The sequence below is a fragment of the Bos indicus genome, chromosome 20, assembly GCF_029378745.1.
Source record: "Bos indicus isolate NIAB-ARS_2022 breed Sahiwal x Tharparkar chromosome 20, NIAB-ARS_B.indTharparkar_mat_pri_1.0, whole genome shotgun sequence".
Taxonomy (NCBI): Eukaryota; Metazoa; Chordata; class Mammalia; order Artiodactyla; family Bovidae; genus Bos; species Bos indicus.
The window spans coordinates 56,350,542-56,365,442 of NC_091779.1; the positions used below are offsets into that span (position 1 = coordinate 56,350,542).

The following is a 14,901-nucleotide window of genomic DNA, read 5'->3' on the forward strand; positions in this document are numbered from 1 at the left end:
TAAAAGTTTTAAAAAATGACCTTGTCTGACAACCAAGATCTCCCAAATATTAGGCAATTCCCATAAAATAAATACATTCATAAGTGTTCCCATGATTTGAATTTCAAAATCAGAAGTCTAAATTATGCTACATATTTTAATTGCAACCATGAGATGAATCCTCATAACCAGTATAAATAACTAAAATACCAAAAATATGCAGGTTTTTCCTAAGTACAAATTATTAATATTAGGACTTTGTTTCTTAGACATTTCTATTCTTAGCTCTTGGACTGCAAAGACATGCATCGACCAAGGAGACATGCAATCCCATACAATTTTGGCATTTCCACTCCAAGTATTGAATAGTGATTGGGTTGCATTCTCATTTGGCTGAGGATCTTTAATGACAAATGAGACCCTTGGGCAAGATACCAACTAGTCCCTGGCTCAGGGCACATGAGGGGCATCCTCAGGGCTCTTGGAGTTGCTATGGTAGTGCCCTCTAAATGAGAGCTATTAGCAGCCAGGGCGATGGGTCAAAGTCCTATCATTCCCTAATTTTTGTATTCCTGGAAGATTGTAATTTCCACTAAAAGAATAAGTAATGACCAGCATTGCTTCAGTTCATTTTGCATTTCTTTGGTTTTTAAGACATCCTTAAATGGCTTCCTGGTTAGCTCAAAAGATATTTAAACTTGAGGGAACTTTCTCTCCTAGGTCTTTACCTGACTCTGAAGCAAAGGCCATTCTAATGAAACATAGTAATCTAACATCTGCAGATTCCTTCTGATGCAATGTGAGTCACACTGAGTTACAACTCGTTGTGGAGACACTTAAGTGAGTTGCAGTCAGCATTTTAAAATATAGTGGAATTGAAGGAAAGTATCAGAAGTCATCACACATTATAAGGACAAATATCACTTTTGAAGCTGGTTTCATCTGTATGTATGTAGATATAAATGAATTTCTTACAGTGGATCATTATCAAAAATTCTGAGAACTGCCACTTCAGTGTGTTGTGGTTCAGTTGCTCAGTCATGTCCAGTTCTTTGCAACCCCACGGACTGCAGCACGCCAGGCTTCTTTGTCCTTCACTGTCTCTCGTGCTGGCAAAGTAATGTCTCTACTTTTTAATGTGCTGTCTAGATTTGTTATAGCTTTTCTTTCAAGGAGCAAGGGTCTTTTAATTTCATGTATGCAGTCACCATCTGCAGTGGTTTTGGAGCCCAAGAAAACAAAAGTCTCTCACTGTTTCCATTGTTTCCACAACTATTTGCCATGAAGTGGCCCAGTGTAGGCCCCCATAAATAGATATTTATTGAATGTAAATACTAGTATTTAAACCACCTATTTCAGAGGATCTCGGGGGAGGAGCCTGGGGTCTGGGAATCTGTATTTTAACAAGCTTTCCAGGCAGCCAGGCTGCTAACAGTTGCAGAACTATACTTAGGAAGCACTGACCTATTCTACCTATTCTGGCCCAGGTCACACACAGACAATTAGCATAAGAACCAGACCTTAAACTTGGGTTTCCCACATTCTGGGAGAGGGTTTACCTGTACTTCACCAGCATCTCATGTTGGCCACTTCTCACCAAACACATTGCATAACCTTCCTGAATGCCAGTTTCCTCCCTATCTACCTTATCTTCCCTGCTGCCCTCAGGGATTTCCCTAAATCACTCAATTTCATTTTCCTACTCTATATCTTTGGCTTTTTCTCTACTGTCAGTAGAGTTAAAACCAAACTCCCTATATATCCTTCAGGGCTTGCCACAGTCAGCCCTGAGCCTGACACCTCAATCTCTTCTCTCTGCCAATCTCCCAACTCTCTTCTTTATCCCTTTGCTTCTGCTGGGGCTACCCCAGACCACCTGCATGCCCCAGGCACACCTCACCCTTGTCTGATTCTTCTACTCATGTTATATCCACTAATTGGAACTTAGCTTCTATTTACCTCTGAATTGCATCCATCCTCCCAGACTAAGTTCAGTGCCACTTTTCTAGATCTTCCCTGATTTGGAGTTAATAGTTTCTCCTCCTTTGGTTCTCTCTTCTCTTTGCCCATGTTTTGCTATAGCATTAAGACTCATTGCCTTGGACTTTGTTAGCACAGCCTGTGTTCATTTCTCTGATGAGGAAGTAAGTTCCTAGAAGGCAGTTTTCATGTATTCTTTATATATGTATGCTTCTTTATATTAATACATTCTACACTACTTTACAGTTAGTGTTAAGTGATATATATGTTAATTTGTCTGAGTTATGATCGCCCCAAGTGAAAGGATTCCCTGGTGGCTCAGTTGGTAAAGAATCTGCCTGTAGTGTGGGAGACCTGGGTTCAATCCCTGGGTTGGGAAGATCCCCTGGAGAAGGAAATGGCAACCCACTCCAGTATTCTTGCCTGGAGAGTCCCATGCCAGAGGAACCTGGCAGGCTTCAGTTCATAGGATTTCAAAGAAGTATTAATTAGCAGCTTAACCAACTAACTTATGTAAAATGGGCTTCAACCTCTGTATGAAGGCTCAAAGCTCCCTGTGACTTCTTTGTCTTTCCATTCCTTTATAAAACCAATCAAAAACAAACAAACCAAAAAAGTATTGTAGGGTTTGTGTGCTGTTCATCATAAAGAATTCTTTGTTTTCTTCTGGAGAGAAAGCGGGCAGATAGACAAAAGAGCAGTGATATTAGAGAGAAAGGGCTGGCAAACTGGGTTCCTAATAACTGCTATTTTTAAGAGATTGGTGGGAAAATGGGTAGGAGTTAGAGAAATGAATATGGCATAAAACAGAAACTAAGACAGAATAGTAAGCAAAAGGCATCTACTTTAGCTACTCTCTGTGCATGAGAAGAGGCTTTCCTGATACCTCAGTTGGTAAAGAATCCGCCACCAATGCAGGAGACCCCAGAGAGAGTTTTGTCAAGAGAACGCACTGTTCATAGCAAACACCCTCTTCTAACAACACAAGAGAAGTCTCTACACATGGGCATCACCAGATGGTCAATACCAAAATCAGATTGATTATATTCTTTGCAGCCAAAGATGGAGAAGCTCTATATAGTCAGCAAAAACAAGACAGGGAGCTGACTGTGGCTCAGATCATGAACTCCTTATTGCCAAATTCAGACTTAAACTGAAAAAGTAGGGAAAACCACTAGACCATTCAGGTATGACCTGAATCAAATCCCTTACGATTATACAGTGGAAGTGACAAATAGATTTAAGGGATTAGATCTGATAGAGTGCCTGAAGAACTATGGATGGACGTTTGTGGCATTGTACAGGAGACAGGAATTAAGACCATTCCCAAGAAAAAGAAATGCAAAAAAGCAAAATGGCTGTCTGAGGAGGCCTTACAAATAGCTGTGAATAGAAGAGAAGTGAAAGGCAAAGGAGAAAAGTAAAGATATACACATTTGAATGCAGAGCTGCGAAGAATAGCAAGGAGAGATAAGAAAGCCTTCCTCAGAGATCAATGCAAAGAAATAGAGGAAAACAACAGATTGGGAAAGACTAGAGATCTCTTCAAGAAAATTAGAGATACCAAAGGAACATTTCATGCAAAGATGGGCTCAATAAAGGACAGAAATGGTATGGACCTAACAGAAGCAGAATATATTAAGAAGAGATGGGAAGAATACACAGAAGAACTGTACAAAAAAGATCTTCATGACCCAGATACTCATGATGGTGTGATCACTGACCTAGAGCCAGACATCCTGGAATGTGAAGTCAAGTGGGCCTTAGGAAGCATCACTACGAACAAAGCTAGTGGAGGTGATGGAATTCCACTTGAGCTATTTCAAATCCTGAAAGATGATGCTGTGAAAATGCTGCACTCAATATGCCAGCAAATTTGAAGACTCAGCAGTGGCCATTGGACTGGAAAAGGTCAGGTTTCATTCCAATCCCAAAGAAAGGCAATGCCAAAAAACATTCAAACTACTGCACAATTGCAGTCATCTCACACACTAGTAAAGTAATGCTCAAAATTCTCCAAGCCAGGCTTCAACAGTATGTGAACTGTGAGCTTCCAGATGTTCAAGATGGATTTAGAAAAGGCAGAGGAACCAGAGATCAAATTGCCAACCATCTGTTGGATCATCGAAAAAGTAAGAGAGTTCCAGAAAAACATCTATTTCTGCTTTATTGACTATGCCAAAGCCTTTGAATATGTGGATCACAATAAACTGTGGAAAATTCTTCAAGAGATGGGAATACCAGACCACCTGACCTGCCTCTTGAGAAACTTGTATGCAGGTCAGGAAGCATCAGTTAGAACTGGACATGGAACAACAGACTGGTTTCAAATCAGGAAAGGAGTACATGAAGGCTGTATATTGTCACCCTGCTTATTTAACTTATATGCAGAGTACATCATGAGAAACGCTAGGCTGGATGAAGCACAAGCTGGAATCAATATTGCTGGGAGAAGAAATATCAATAACTTCAGATATGCAGATGACATCACCCTTATGGCACAAAGTGAAGAGGAACTAAAGAGCCTCTTGATGAAAGTGAAAGAGGAGAGTGAAAAAGTTGGCTTAAGCTCAACATTCAGAAAACTAAGATCATGGCATCTGGTCCCATCACTTCATGGGAAATAGATGGGGAAACAATGGAAACAGTGGCTGACTTTATTTTTCTGGGCTCCAAAATGACTGCAGATGGTGATTGCAGCCATGAAATTAAAAGATGCTTCCTCCTTGTAAGGAAAGTTATGACCAACCTAGACAGTATATTAAAAAGCAGAGACATTACTTTACCGACAAAGGTCTGTCTAGTCAAAGCTATAGTTTTTTCAGTAGTCATGTACAGATGTGAGAGTTGGACTATAAAGAAAGCTGAATGCCAAAGAATTGGTGCTTTTGAACTGTGGTGTTGGAAAAGACTCTTGAGAGTCCCTTGGACTGCAAGGAGATCAAACCAGTCAATTCTAAAGGAAATCAGTCCTAAATGTTCAGTGAAAGGACTGATGCTGAAGCTGAAACTCTAATACTTTGGCCATCTGATGCAAAGAACTGACTCATTTGAAAAGAACCTGATATTGGGAAAGATTGAAGGCAGGAGGAGAAGGGGACGACAGAGGATGAGACGGTTGCATGGCATCACCAACTCAATGGACATGAGTTTGAGAATACTGCAAGTGTTGTGATGGACAGGGTGGCCTGGCGTGCTGCAGTCCATGGGGTTGCAAAAAGTCGGACACGACTGAGCAACTGAACTGACTGACTGACTGTGCCTGAGAAGACCCTGCAGCTCTGCCTTTGTTATAATGATTCTGCTCCAGGTCAATTCTATTCCATCTAGCAGAGTGCTATTTGGGCCATACCCGAAATTGCAAATCCTCTGCCCAGATGGGCAGTTAGAGCAGAAAAGCCTGGCACAAAAGTACACATGGATCAGGTGCTTTTATTTCACTGTCTCTAATGCCTATTAAGTAACTTTCTTTCTTCTTTAATTTTTGGCTTCTCTGGGTCTTGGTTGCTGTGTACAGGCTTTCTCTAGTTGCGGCAAGTGGAAGCTGTTCTGTAGTTGCGGTGCTCGGGCTTCTCATTGTGGTGGCTTTTCTTGTTGCATAGCATGGGCTGTAGGTACATGGGATTCAGTTGTTTCACCTCGTGGGCTCTAGATCATGAGCTCAGTAGCTGTGGTTCACAGGCTTAGTTGCCCCCAGACATGTGGGATCTTCCTGGACCAGAGATTGAACCTGTGTCCCCTGCATTGGCAGGCAGATTCTTAACTACTGGCCCACCAGGGATGTCCCAAGTAACTTTCATATGGTCACGTTGTGGGTGCTTTTGACAAGTGAAATCATTATTGAATCTATTTTTTGTTTCTGTGGCAGAAAGTAAACCTAATTGTTTAAAAAGGGTAAAATCCTCAAATTGAAACAATGATTTGTCTGTTTTTTGCTGTGATAGGTTCCTTGCACTGACTCCATGGAGAGTGTATCACCTGATTTCCGTCATGATCCTTACACGTGTTATTATGCAGATAATAAAGGATATGATTTTGTCTAGAACAAGAGGTAAGAAAACTTTGAATTCATTTTTATGGCATTTAATTTTCTAGACCCTGAATGTCTGACCTTTGTGTAGAGATTTTAACCAAGTGGTCTTTGAAAAGGAACAAAATAAACAGATTGTATAGGCACTGGCTTTTCTAGTTTAAATGTTTGTTAAGTGTTACTTTTAAATTTATTAAATTTATTTAGGTATTTATCATTTATTGAACAGATGTGTCCTTGGTCATAACTGCTGCTGCTGGGCAAATGGTCTGTGTGTGCTGGTTTCTTTTTTGGCTCTGAGTGCTGTTATTCTAAATGGCATTTTGATATTCAAGTAGGCCGCAGTGAGGATGACAGTTAAATATTTATTACATCCCACATGACGAAACTGAGCCATTGGAAAATGGACTGCTGCTGCTGCTGCTGCTAAGTCATTTCAGTTGTGTCCGACTCTGTGCGACACCATAGATGGCAGCCCACCAGGCTTCTCTGTCCCTGGAATTCTGAGGCAAGAACACTGGAGTGGGTTGCCATTTCCTTCTCCAATGCAGAAAAGTGAAAAGTGAAAGTGAACTCGCTCAGTCGTGTCCGACTCTTTGCGACCTCATGGATTTGTAGCCTACCAGGCTCCTCGGTCCATGGGCTTTTCCAGGCAAGAGTACTGGAGTGGGTTGCCATTTCCTTCTCCAGGAAAATGGACTAGTTGATGTAAAATTTTTCTCTGCCTCAGTGGAGAAAAGCAGTGAATTCAGGGCTTAAAAACAATTAAGTTATGGTTAAATACATTTTTTTAATGAATTGAAAAAATAAATTCATTTTAAACACCAAATTTTGAAAATTCAAGTGAAAATTTGAATTATTTAAAATATTTGTGTAAGATTTAACTATGCTATACGTCTGAGGCAAGCGTTTCCATACTTGAAATGGGGGACTTCTTTCTACCAAGGTTTGAGCAAGTGTTTGTAAGTAGGTAAAAATCCTTGCTTGGAATATTTGGGCTCCATGAAATTAAGTGGAATAGGATTGATTCGATCAAAAGTAGCTAAGAGTGGGTTACAGTGAGGTAGTTGATTCCAATGAATGTAACCCCAATGGGTAGTTTTGGTTGGGGTCCTTATGGGTGGATGCACATAAGAACTGTCCAGGGTCCTGTTCCCTTTTGGCGACACTGAGGCTGCTGCTGGAACCTCCCTGATGACATTCTTGGGACCAGGGATGTAAGCAGTTAGGGATGTACCATCATCTGTTAAGGAGGCACCATCACAGTGCTCTATAGGCTAGTCCTGGTACTTAGTTGCTCAGTCGTGTCCGATTCTTTGTGACCCCATGGACTGTAGTCCAGCCAGGCTCCTCTGTCCCTGGGAATTCTCCAGGCAAGAATACTGGAGTGGGTTGCCATTTCCTTCTGCAGGACATCTTCCCAACCCAGGGATTGAACCCACGTCTCCCACATTGCTGGCAGATCCTTCACTGTCTGAGCTGCCAGGGAAGCCCCTACAGTGTTCTATCAGTTCAGTTCAGTTGCTTAGTCATATCTGACTCTTTGTGACCCCACAGACTGCAGCACACCAGGCTTCCCTGTCCATCACCAATTCCCAGAGCTTATTCAAACTCATGTCCATCGAGTCAGTGATGCCAGTGTATGGAACATTACAGTGCTCTATAGTGCACTTCAAATCCGGTTTATATTTTAAGTCTGTATGGTTCTTAAATTAACTCACATGTAAACCATTTAGAAAGATTGTTTCACATGGCTGTGTTTCAAGGTTTGGAGGTGATTCCTTGGAGGTGATAGATACCTCCAAGGTTTGGAGGTCCCTGTTCTGGGAACATAAACAGATTTGGTTTTGTCCAGTTACCACTTTTCTCAAATCTATATAGGCTGGTTTATATTCTTGTACATGTTCTTCCTTCTTGCCCTGTCCTCCTCCTCCCCATGCCCCTCTTTTCTGTTTCAGAGAATACCTTCTAACCTTAACCGGGCACCCGATGCTTTCTGTTCACCCTAACATATGCGTGCGTGCTCAGTTGTGTTCAACTCTTTGTGACCCCTTGGACTGTAGCCCACCAGGCTCTCTGTGCATAGAATTTTCTAGGCAAGATTACGGGAGTGGGTTGCCATTTGCTCTTCCAGGGGATCTTCCCGACTCAGGGATCAAACCCACGTCTTCTGCATTGCAGGCGGATTCTTTACCGCTGAGCCATTGGGGAAGCCCCTTGGTTCGCCCTAGAAATACTAATTCTGCCTAGAGTTGGGGCTTCTTTGGTGGCTCAGATGGTAAAGAATCTGCCTGCAATGCAGAAGACCTGGGTTTGATCCTTGCCTTGGGAAGATCCCCTGGAGGAGAACATGGCAACCCACTCCAGTATTCTTGCCTGGAGAATCCCCATGGACAGAGGAGCCAGGCAGGCTATAGTCCATTTGGGTCATAAAGAGTCAGGCACGACTGAATGTGCACACATAACATTTTCCGCATAAAGTAACATTTTGCAGGATTCAGGGATTAAGGCCTGATAGTTTTGGGGACCGTTATCCATCCTCCTACATAATTGGAACCTCTATACTATGATGAGAAGTCCTCCTTATACCACAGAGTTGTGTAGAGGTCAGACAAGAGCATTAAAAAAGAAGTTCCTACATCAGTATGGGCCCCTCTGTTCAGCTTCCGGCCCATCACTTGAATATCACGGGTTTGGTCACCCATCAGTTTGTCCATATTGAGGGCCTTCCTCTAGCCAGGGCCTGTTGTGAGTGCCACTCTGACCAAGTCCAGCTCTCACGCTTCTGCCTGTAGGGCCGGCATTTGGAATGGACCAATCTTTCTGTCTGAGTTTTCACTGGGGGACATTGCTCTCAATACAGAGTTTCTGCTGCATGAGAAAAGGAGAAACAAGATTCATCCCCATGCGTTCCCAGGACTCCCTCTCTGTGGCTGAAGAAGCCCTGGGGCCTGCTTCATTCTTTCTGATCCAGTCTTTTAGAACAAAGGCCCATTGAATCCCATGTGTGGTTGGCAGGAGCCTGGTCTTATAGGCCTTCAGCCTAAGGCCCTGTGGTGATGAATTGGTCTCCGGGAGGCACAGAATTGGTTTCAAGTTGGACCCAGATATGGGGATTGGCTTCATTTAGAGCCGCTGGGCTCTCATGAGACACCCTGGCCCCCCAGCAGGAGTGGTGAGGAAAGGACCCCCAACTCATCTGTCTCCTCGCCTCTCCCCCAACTTTCCTGCTTCCCACAGCATTTCTGGCTAAATATATTAACCAAAATCCTCTTGTTAAGAATTTAATTGTATCCCTCCTTTCCCTTCATTATATCTTTAACACCATCTCGATACTTAATATGAAATAGATGAGCAAAAGTGTGGCTGTACTGCCTTGGAACTTAATCGTTGTAAAACCCATGGGGCCCCATGTCTCTGGTTTCTGAGTCACTAGTGTGGATGCCCCCTGGCTGTGATAGATTTCTGTCTTGCTTTTTGTGCCCAAGTGCCTGCTCCCAGAATTAACCCCCTAGACTGGTTCCTGGGCAGGCATCTGTGGTGTGGGAAACTCCTCCCGCAGCCTTAAACTTCTCCATCACCACCTTCTCTGTCTTTACAAAAGAACCAGTCATCTCCACACCCCACACCACCTGCCCCTCACTGTCTTGAGATGCTCTTTACCTACTTCCCTGGGCAGTGGAGGAGGGCTCACTCAGCAGAGCCCCACATGCTCCCTGTGGAGCATGACCAACCACCGTCCCTTTATGCCTTTCCTCCTGCCAAATCTACATGAACCATTTGATACAGAACATGGACCCACCTGGAATCATGGCCTATGAACTGTAGGCATTTGTGCTCACTCTGCACTGTCATTCCAGCTTGTGCCCTCATGGCTTGTGTGAAGGCCTGGATTTGGTCCCCTAGACTGTCTTCGCATCTTGGACCTCAGCCTTTGGAAGTGCTGTCTCCAACCCCTGCCAAGGCTGGAGGGTGCTTCCTTCTGTTCAGCCTCACTGCCACTGAACCATCTCTGTGCCCGCAGTTCAAGTGTGCTCCTGCTCAGCCTCTCACCACTGCCCCATCCTCAGCCCTGAGCAGCCACAGCCTGGTCTACGTTCAGTGATGGTGGTGCTGCTGTCTTCATCATTCTAATTTTCTCGCTCCCTTAGGCAGCAACCATTTTTCCATTTTTTTGTTATAATTAACGTACAATATAAGCTTCAGGTGTATAGCATAGTGACTTAATATTTTATACACTGAAAGTGAAAGTCACTCAGTCCAACTCTTTGCAACCCCATGGACTACACAGTTCATGGAATTCTCCAGGCCAGAATACTGGAATGGATAGCCTTTCCCTTCTGCAGGGGATCTTCCCAACCCAGGGATCATACCCAGGTCTCCCGCATTGCAGGCAGATTCTTTACCAGCTGAGCCACAAGGGATGCCCAAGAATGCTGGAGTGGGTAGCCTATCCCTTCTCCAGCAGATCTTCCCAACCCAGGAATTGAATCATTGAACCAGGGTCTCCTTCATTGCAGATGGATTCTTTACCAACTGAGCACTTAGGGAAGCCCTCTTTTATACATTATGAACTGATAACTTCAGTAAGACCAGTTACCATCCATCATGTCACCACACAAAGTTGTTACAATATTATTAATTATATTCTCTGTGTGTGCATTGCATTTCCGTGATTTATTTTATAGCTAGAAGTTTGTACCTTTTAATCCCCTTCACCTATTTTGTCTATCTCCCTGATCCCTCTCCCCTTTGGCAACCATTAACAGTTTGTTCTCTGTATCTATGAATCTATTTCTGTTCTGTTTCTTCATTTGTTTTGTTTTTTAGATTCCACATGTAAGTGAAATCATGTGGAATTTCTTTTTCTCTGACTCATTTCATTTAGCATAATACTCTCAAGTCCTTCCATATTGCTGCAAATGGCAAGATTTCATTCTTTTTTCATGACCAAGTAATACTCCACTATATATGTATATTGGGTTGGCCAAAAAGTTCATTTGAGTTTCTCCATAAGATGTTACACTACATCTTCTTTATTTGTTCATCTAGGTGAAACGGAACCCAGATCAATTATACAGTTCTAATAATCTGATAAAAGGATGCAAGCAATTTTGAGAAACTTCCTGGGGCTGAATTCTAAGAAGACTTCATCATATAGATCTTTGAGAGGGGCTTCCCAGGTGGCTCAGTGGTGAAGAACTCGCCTGCCAATGCAGGAGATGCTGGTTCGATCCCTGGTTGGGAAGATCCCCTGGAGGAGGAAATGTCAACCCAGTCCAGTATTCTTGCCTGGAAAATTCCATGGACAGAGGAGCCTGGTGGGCTACAGTCCATAGGGTCACTAAGAGTCAGACACAACTGAAGTGATTAAGCACACAAAAGCATGTAGTGAAGCACGAGAGGGACAACATCTTTATTTGATGGGAAAAAAGCAGAAACTGCCTCATGGCCATTTCTTTTCTTGAACTTCATTAAAGCTGGTATCTGGGAACGTACTATCAAGACATAGTCCAGTGAAGAAAGTCATCAGAGAATTAAGAAAGCAAATGAGATCTAGGTGTATGTTTATATACATTTTAATGTTGATTTCAGTTGAGCCTAGATATACACTCAAAACACTTAAAGAATGAATAGATAAAAATCTCCTTTCTCAAATAACAGTTGTCCCTTTGTCAGTACCATTTCAGAGTTCACCTCATATACCACCTCTGTCATTGGTGCTTTCATGACCAGCCACATTTTTCTGTCCTCCCTGAACTCTCATGGCTTATGTTTCTTGTAGAGTTCCTACATCCCCTGCCTTGGTTTATGTTCACTTGAGTGCAGGTTAGGTCTGCCCCAGGGGACAGTACAGCCCTCCAGGCAGGACCATGTGTTCTCTGCTGTTCCATCTCTCCTGCTACCTATCCAACGGTTTTGCATATATTAGAATCTCAGTGGATATTTGTGGACAATTTTCCTGAATGAGTTATAGTACCAGAGGTAGACACTGTATGATTTGAGAGTTTCTAGAGTTTAAAGATCTAAGCATTCCATTTTAAGTAGCCCAGAATCTTTCTAAGTTGAGAAATACCTTAAGAGGAAAATACCTCCACTAACGTTCCACATTTACTTCTATTGCAGGTGCACAGTTGTGGAGAAGCCTCAGTGAAAGGTAGGGAACTTGCTTTCAGTGTTACCACTGATGAAGAGCGGCTGGGGGAGGTGACTGGGCCACCGAGATGTGCCTCTGAAACCATAGTTTAGCGACAAGAATGACAAAAGTAATCTACAAGAGTGGGAAAATAAAGAAAAATACAGCTGAACTGAGGATGAGGATAAAATTGGGACTAGCTCTTCGAAGTAGCTCGCAAATTGCTGTAATATTGGGCTACAAGATTGCTTGAGAGTCACAGTGTGTGAAGGAGTACGGAGAGGGAAGAGTTGGGGGATTGGTTTCATTGGGGATTTCCTCTCCAACCTCATTTTGGCGTGTGAGCATCACTGCTGAGGTGGGTGAAAAACAGGTGACCCCGAGGCCTGGAACTCTGCTGGAACGTTCCTGAAGGTTAACCAGGAGAGAGCTGTCGGTTCATAGAGCTGTGGGTTTGGGGAACAGCGAAGAGGAGTGGGAGGTTTGTAAGCCTGAGGGCTCAGCGAGTATCTACCGGCGTCTGGGCTCCTGGTGCAGCCGCAGGCAAAGTAGCTCCGTATTCATCCACTGTACTCTACCCGGAAGTAAAGGTGGTCCACCCGGAAGTAAAGGGCCCCACCCGGAAATAAAAGGCCCCACCCGGAAGTAAAGGTGCTCCACTCAGAAGCAAAGGTGCTCCACTCGGAAGTAAAGGTGCTCCACTCGAAAGTAAAGGTGCTCTGCTGTGTGGAGGAGAGAGCTGGGGCAGGTGATGCGGGAAAGTAATCAATATCACAAACTGCATGTATGAGAAGTGGGAAAGTGAAGAAGATGTAAGGGTTAACACCCCAGTAAAACAAATTTTTGTAGTTATTTATTTTTTAGTTCTGCCTTCAAAGTATTCTCGTATGATTGAAAGAGAGGGTTGAGTGCTCAACTTACATCCAAGTGGACAGTATGCAGTGAAGGCTCAAAAAGGAGACAGTTCAGTTCAGTTCAGTTGCTCAGTCGTGTCCGACTCTTTGCGACCCCATGAATTGCAGCATGCCAGGCCTCCCTGTCCATCACCATCTCCCGGAGTTCACTCAAACTCAAGTCCATTGAGTCGGTGATGCCATGTAGCCATCTCATCCTCTGTCCCCTTTTCCTCCTGCTCCCAATCCCTCCCAGCATCAGTCTTTTCCAATGAGTCAACTCTTCGCATGAGGTGGCCAAAGTACTGGAGTTTCAGCTTTAGCATCATTTCTTCCTGGTATATAACATACCCTTAAAAGCTGTGTGTTTATTTCAGGTGTAAAGTCCAATTTTATGACCAGTTGACATCTGTGTGTGTCTTCATTTTGGAGCTCAGATTTTCAAGGGGGGGGAGGGATGGGTGGGAATGTAAACTTGCCAAGAGACTCAGCAGAAGGAGACATTGGCTATAAGAAGGGAAATGTGATCTTCCAGGCACAGACTCACCCCAGCTTGGCCGTCTAGGGCCTGGTTTCTGTCCTGTCCTTGCTGACACACTGAGCCTCCTAGGATATGTCTGCAGATGCTTCCCCAAATGTCAGGTGGAGAAGTTGAGCATGCTCCCTGATTCTGACTGGGGGAAGATCTGACCAAGTAAGTGGGTGTAATTTCAAAGGAATTTTAAAAGCTTTTTGATGAAATATTCTTTCATATCTGCTCAGACTGGTTAAGGCATTGCCCATCTTTACTATAGCCCTTGCTGTCCACAGCCCTTCTGAAGTAGCTGCAAGTTGCCTGAGAGAATTTCCACCACAGCCCTTCTGAAGTAGCTGCAAGTTGCCTGGGAGAATTTCCACGGCACACTTTCTCAGCATGGAAATTAACTAGAGTATTTGATAAGGGTTTGGAGAAAAACCTTAGCTATTAGTGAGCCCGGCAGGACCAAGGATCTCACTTTGCCAGTGTCAGGTTCAGTTCAGTTCAGTTCAGTCACTCAGTCATGTCCAACTCTTTGCGACTCCATGAATCGCAGCATGCCAGGCCTCCCTGTCCATCACCATCTCCCGGAGTTCACTCAAACTCACGTCCATCGAGTCAGTGATGCCATTCAGCCATCTCATCCTCCGTCGTCCCCTCTTCCACCTGCCCCTAATCCCTCCCAGCATCAGAGTCTTTTCCAATGAGTCAACTCTTCGCATCAGGTGGCCAAAGTACTGGAGTTTCAGCTTCAGCATCATTCCTTCCAAAGAAATCCCAGGGCTGATCTCCTTCAGAATGGACTGGTTGGATCTCCTTGCAGTCCAAGGGACTCTCAAGAGTCTTCTCCAACACCATAGTTCAAAGGCATCAATTCTTCAGTGCTCAGCTTTCTTCACAGTCCAATTCTCACATCCATACATGACCACTGGAAATTAGCTCCTTACAATGTGGCTTTTTAAAGATTTGTAACATTCTACTCCTTTGGGGAAGTGCTTGTGTGCCCCCAGAGAAGCCATGCTATGGAAATAGTCCTTTCTAGGGAGGTCTCTTTGACTTCAAAGTTACCCAATTGGATATTCAAGTGCAGCTGATTTTCCACCTGGGTCCTAACCCTGTTCCTAGTGGTCTTGCCAAGTTACTGCTCTCTCGGCCTCAGTTTTCTCATCTGCAAAGAGAGAATCATCTCGAAAATTCATTCCAGCCCTAAAAAGTCTGCAATGTGATTCAAGGGGATTAGTGTTACTTTAAGCTTCCCAGGAGTAGGAAATGGCAACCTATTCTAGTATTCTTGCCTGGAAAATACCACAGACAGTGGAGCCTGGAGAGCCAGAGTCTGTGGGGCCACAGAGAGTCGGACATGACT

General features: G+C 43.8%; 1 protein-coding gene across 2 annotated transcripts in view; it reads left to right on the plus strand.

The window, feature by feature from the left end:
- RETREG1 (reticulophagy regulator 1) overlaps positions 1-14,901 on the plus strand; it is a 153,098-nt gene that overhangs the window by 36,295 nt on the left and 101,902 nt on the right. For both annotated transcript variants that reach the window (XM_070774827.1, XM_070774826.1), the window contains exons 2-3: positions 5,904-6,010; positions 12,116-12,146. In XM_070774827.1, the coding sequence (XP_070630928.1) occupies positions 5,904-6,010; positions 12,116-12,146 (138 nt within the window). The remainder of the gene's footprint in view (positions 1-5,903; positions 6,011-12,115; positions 12,147-14,901) is intronic.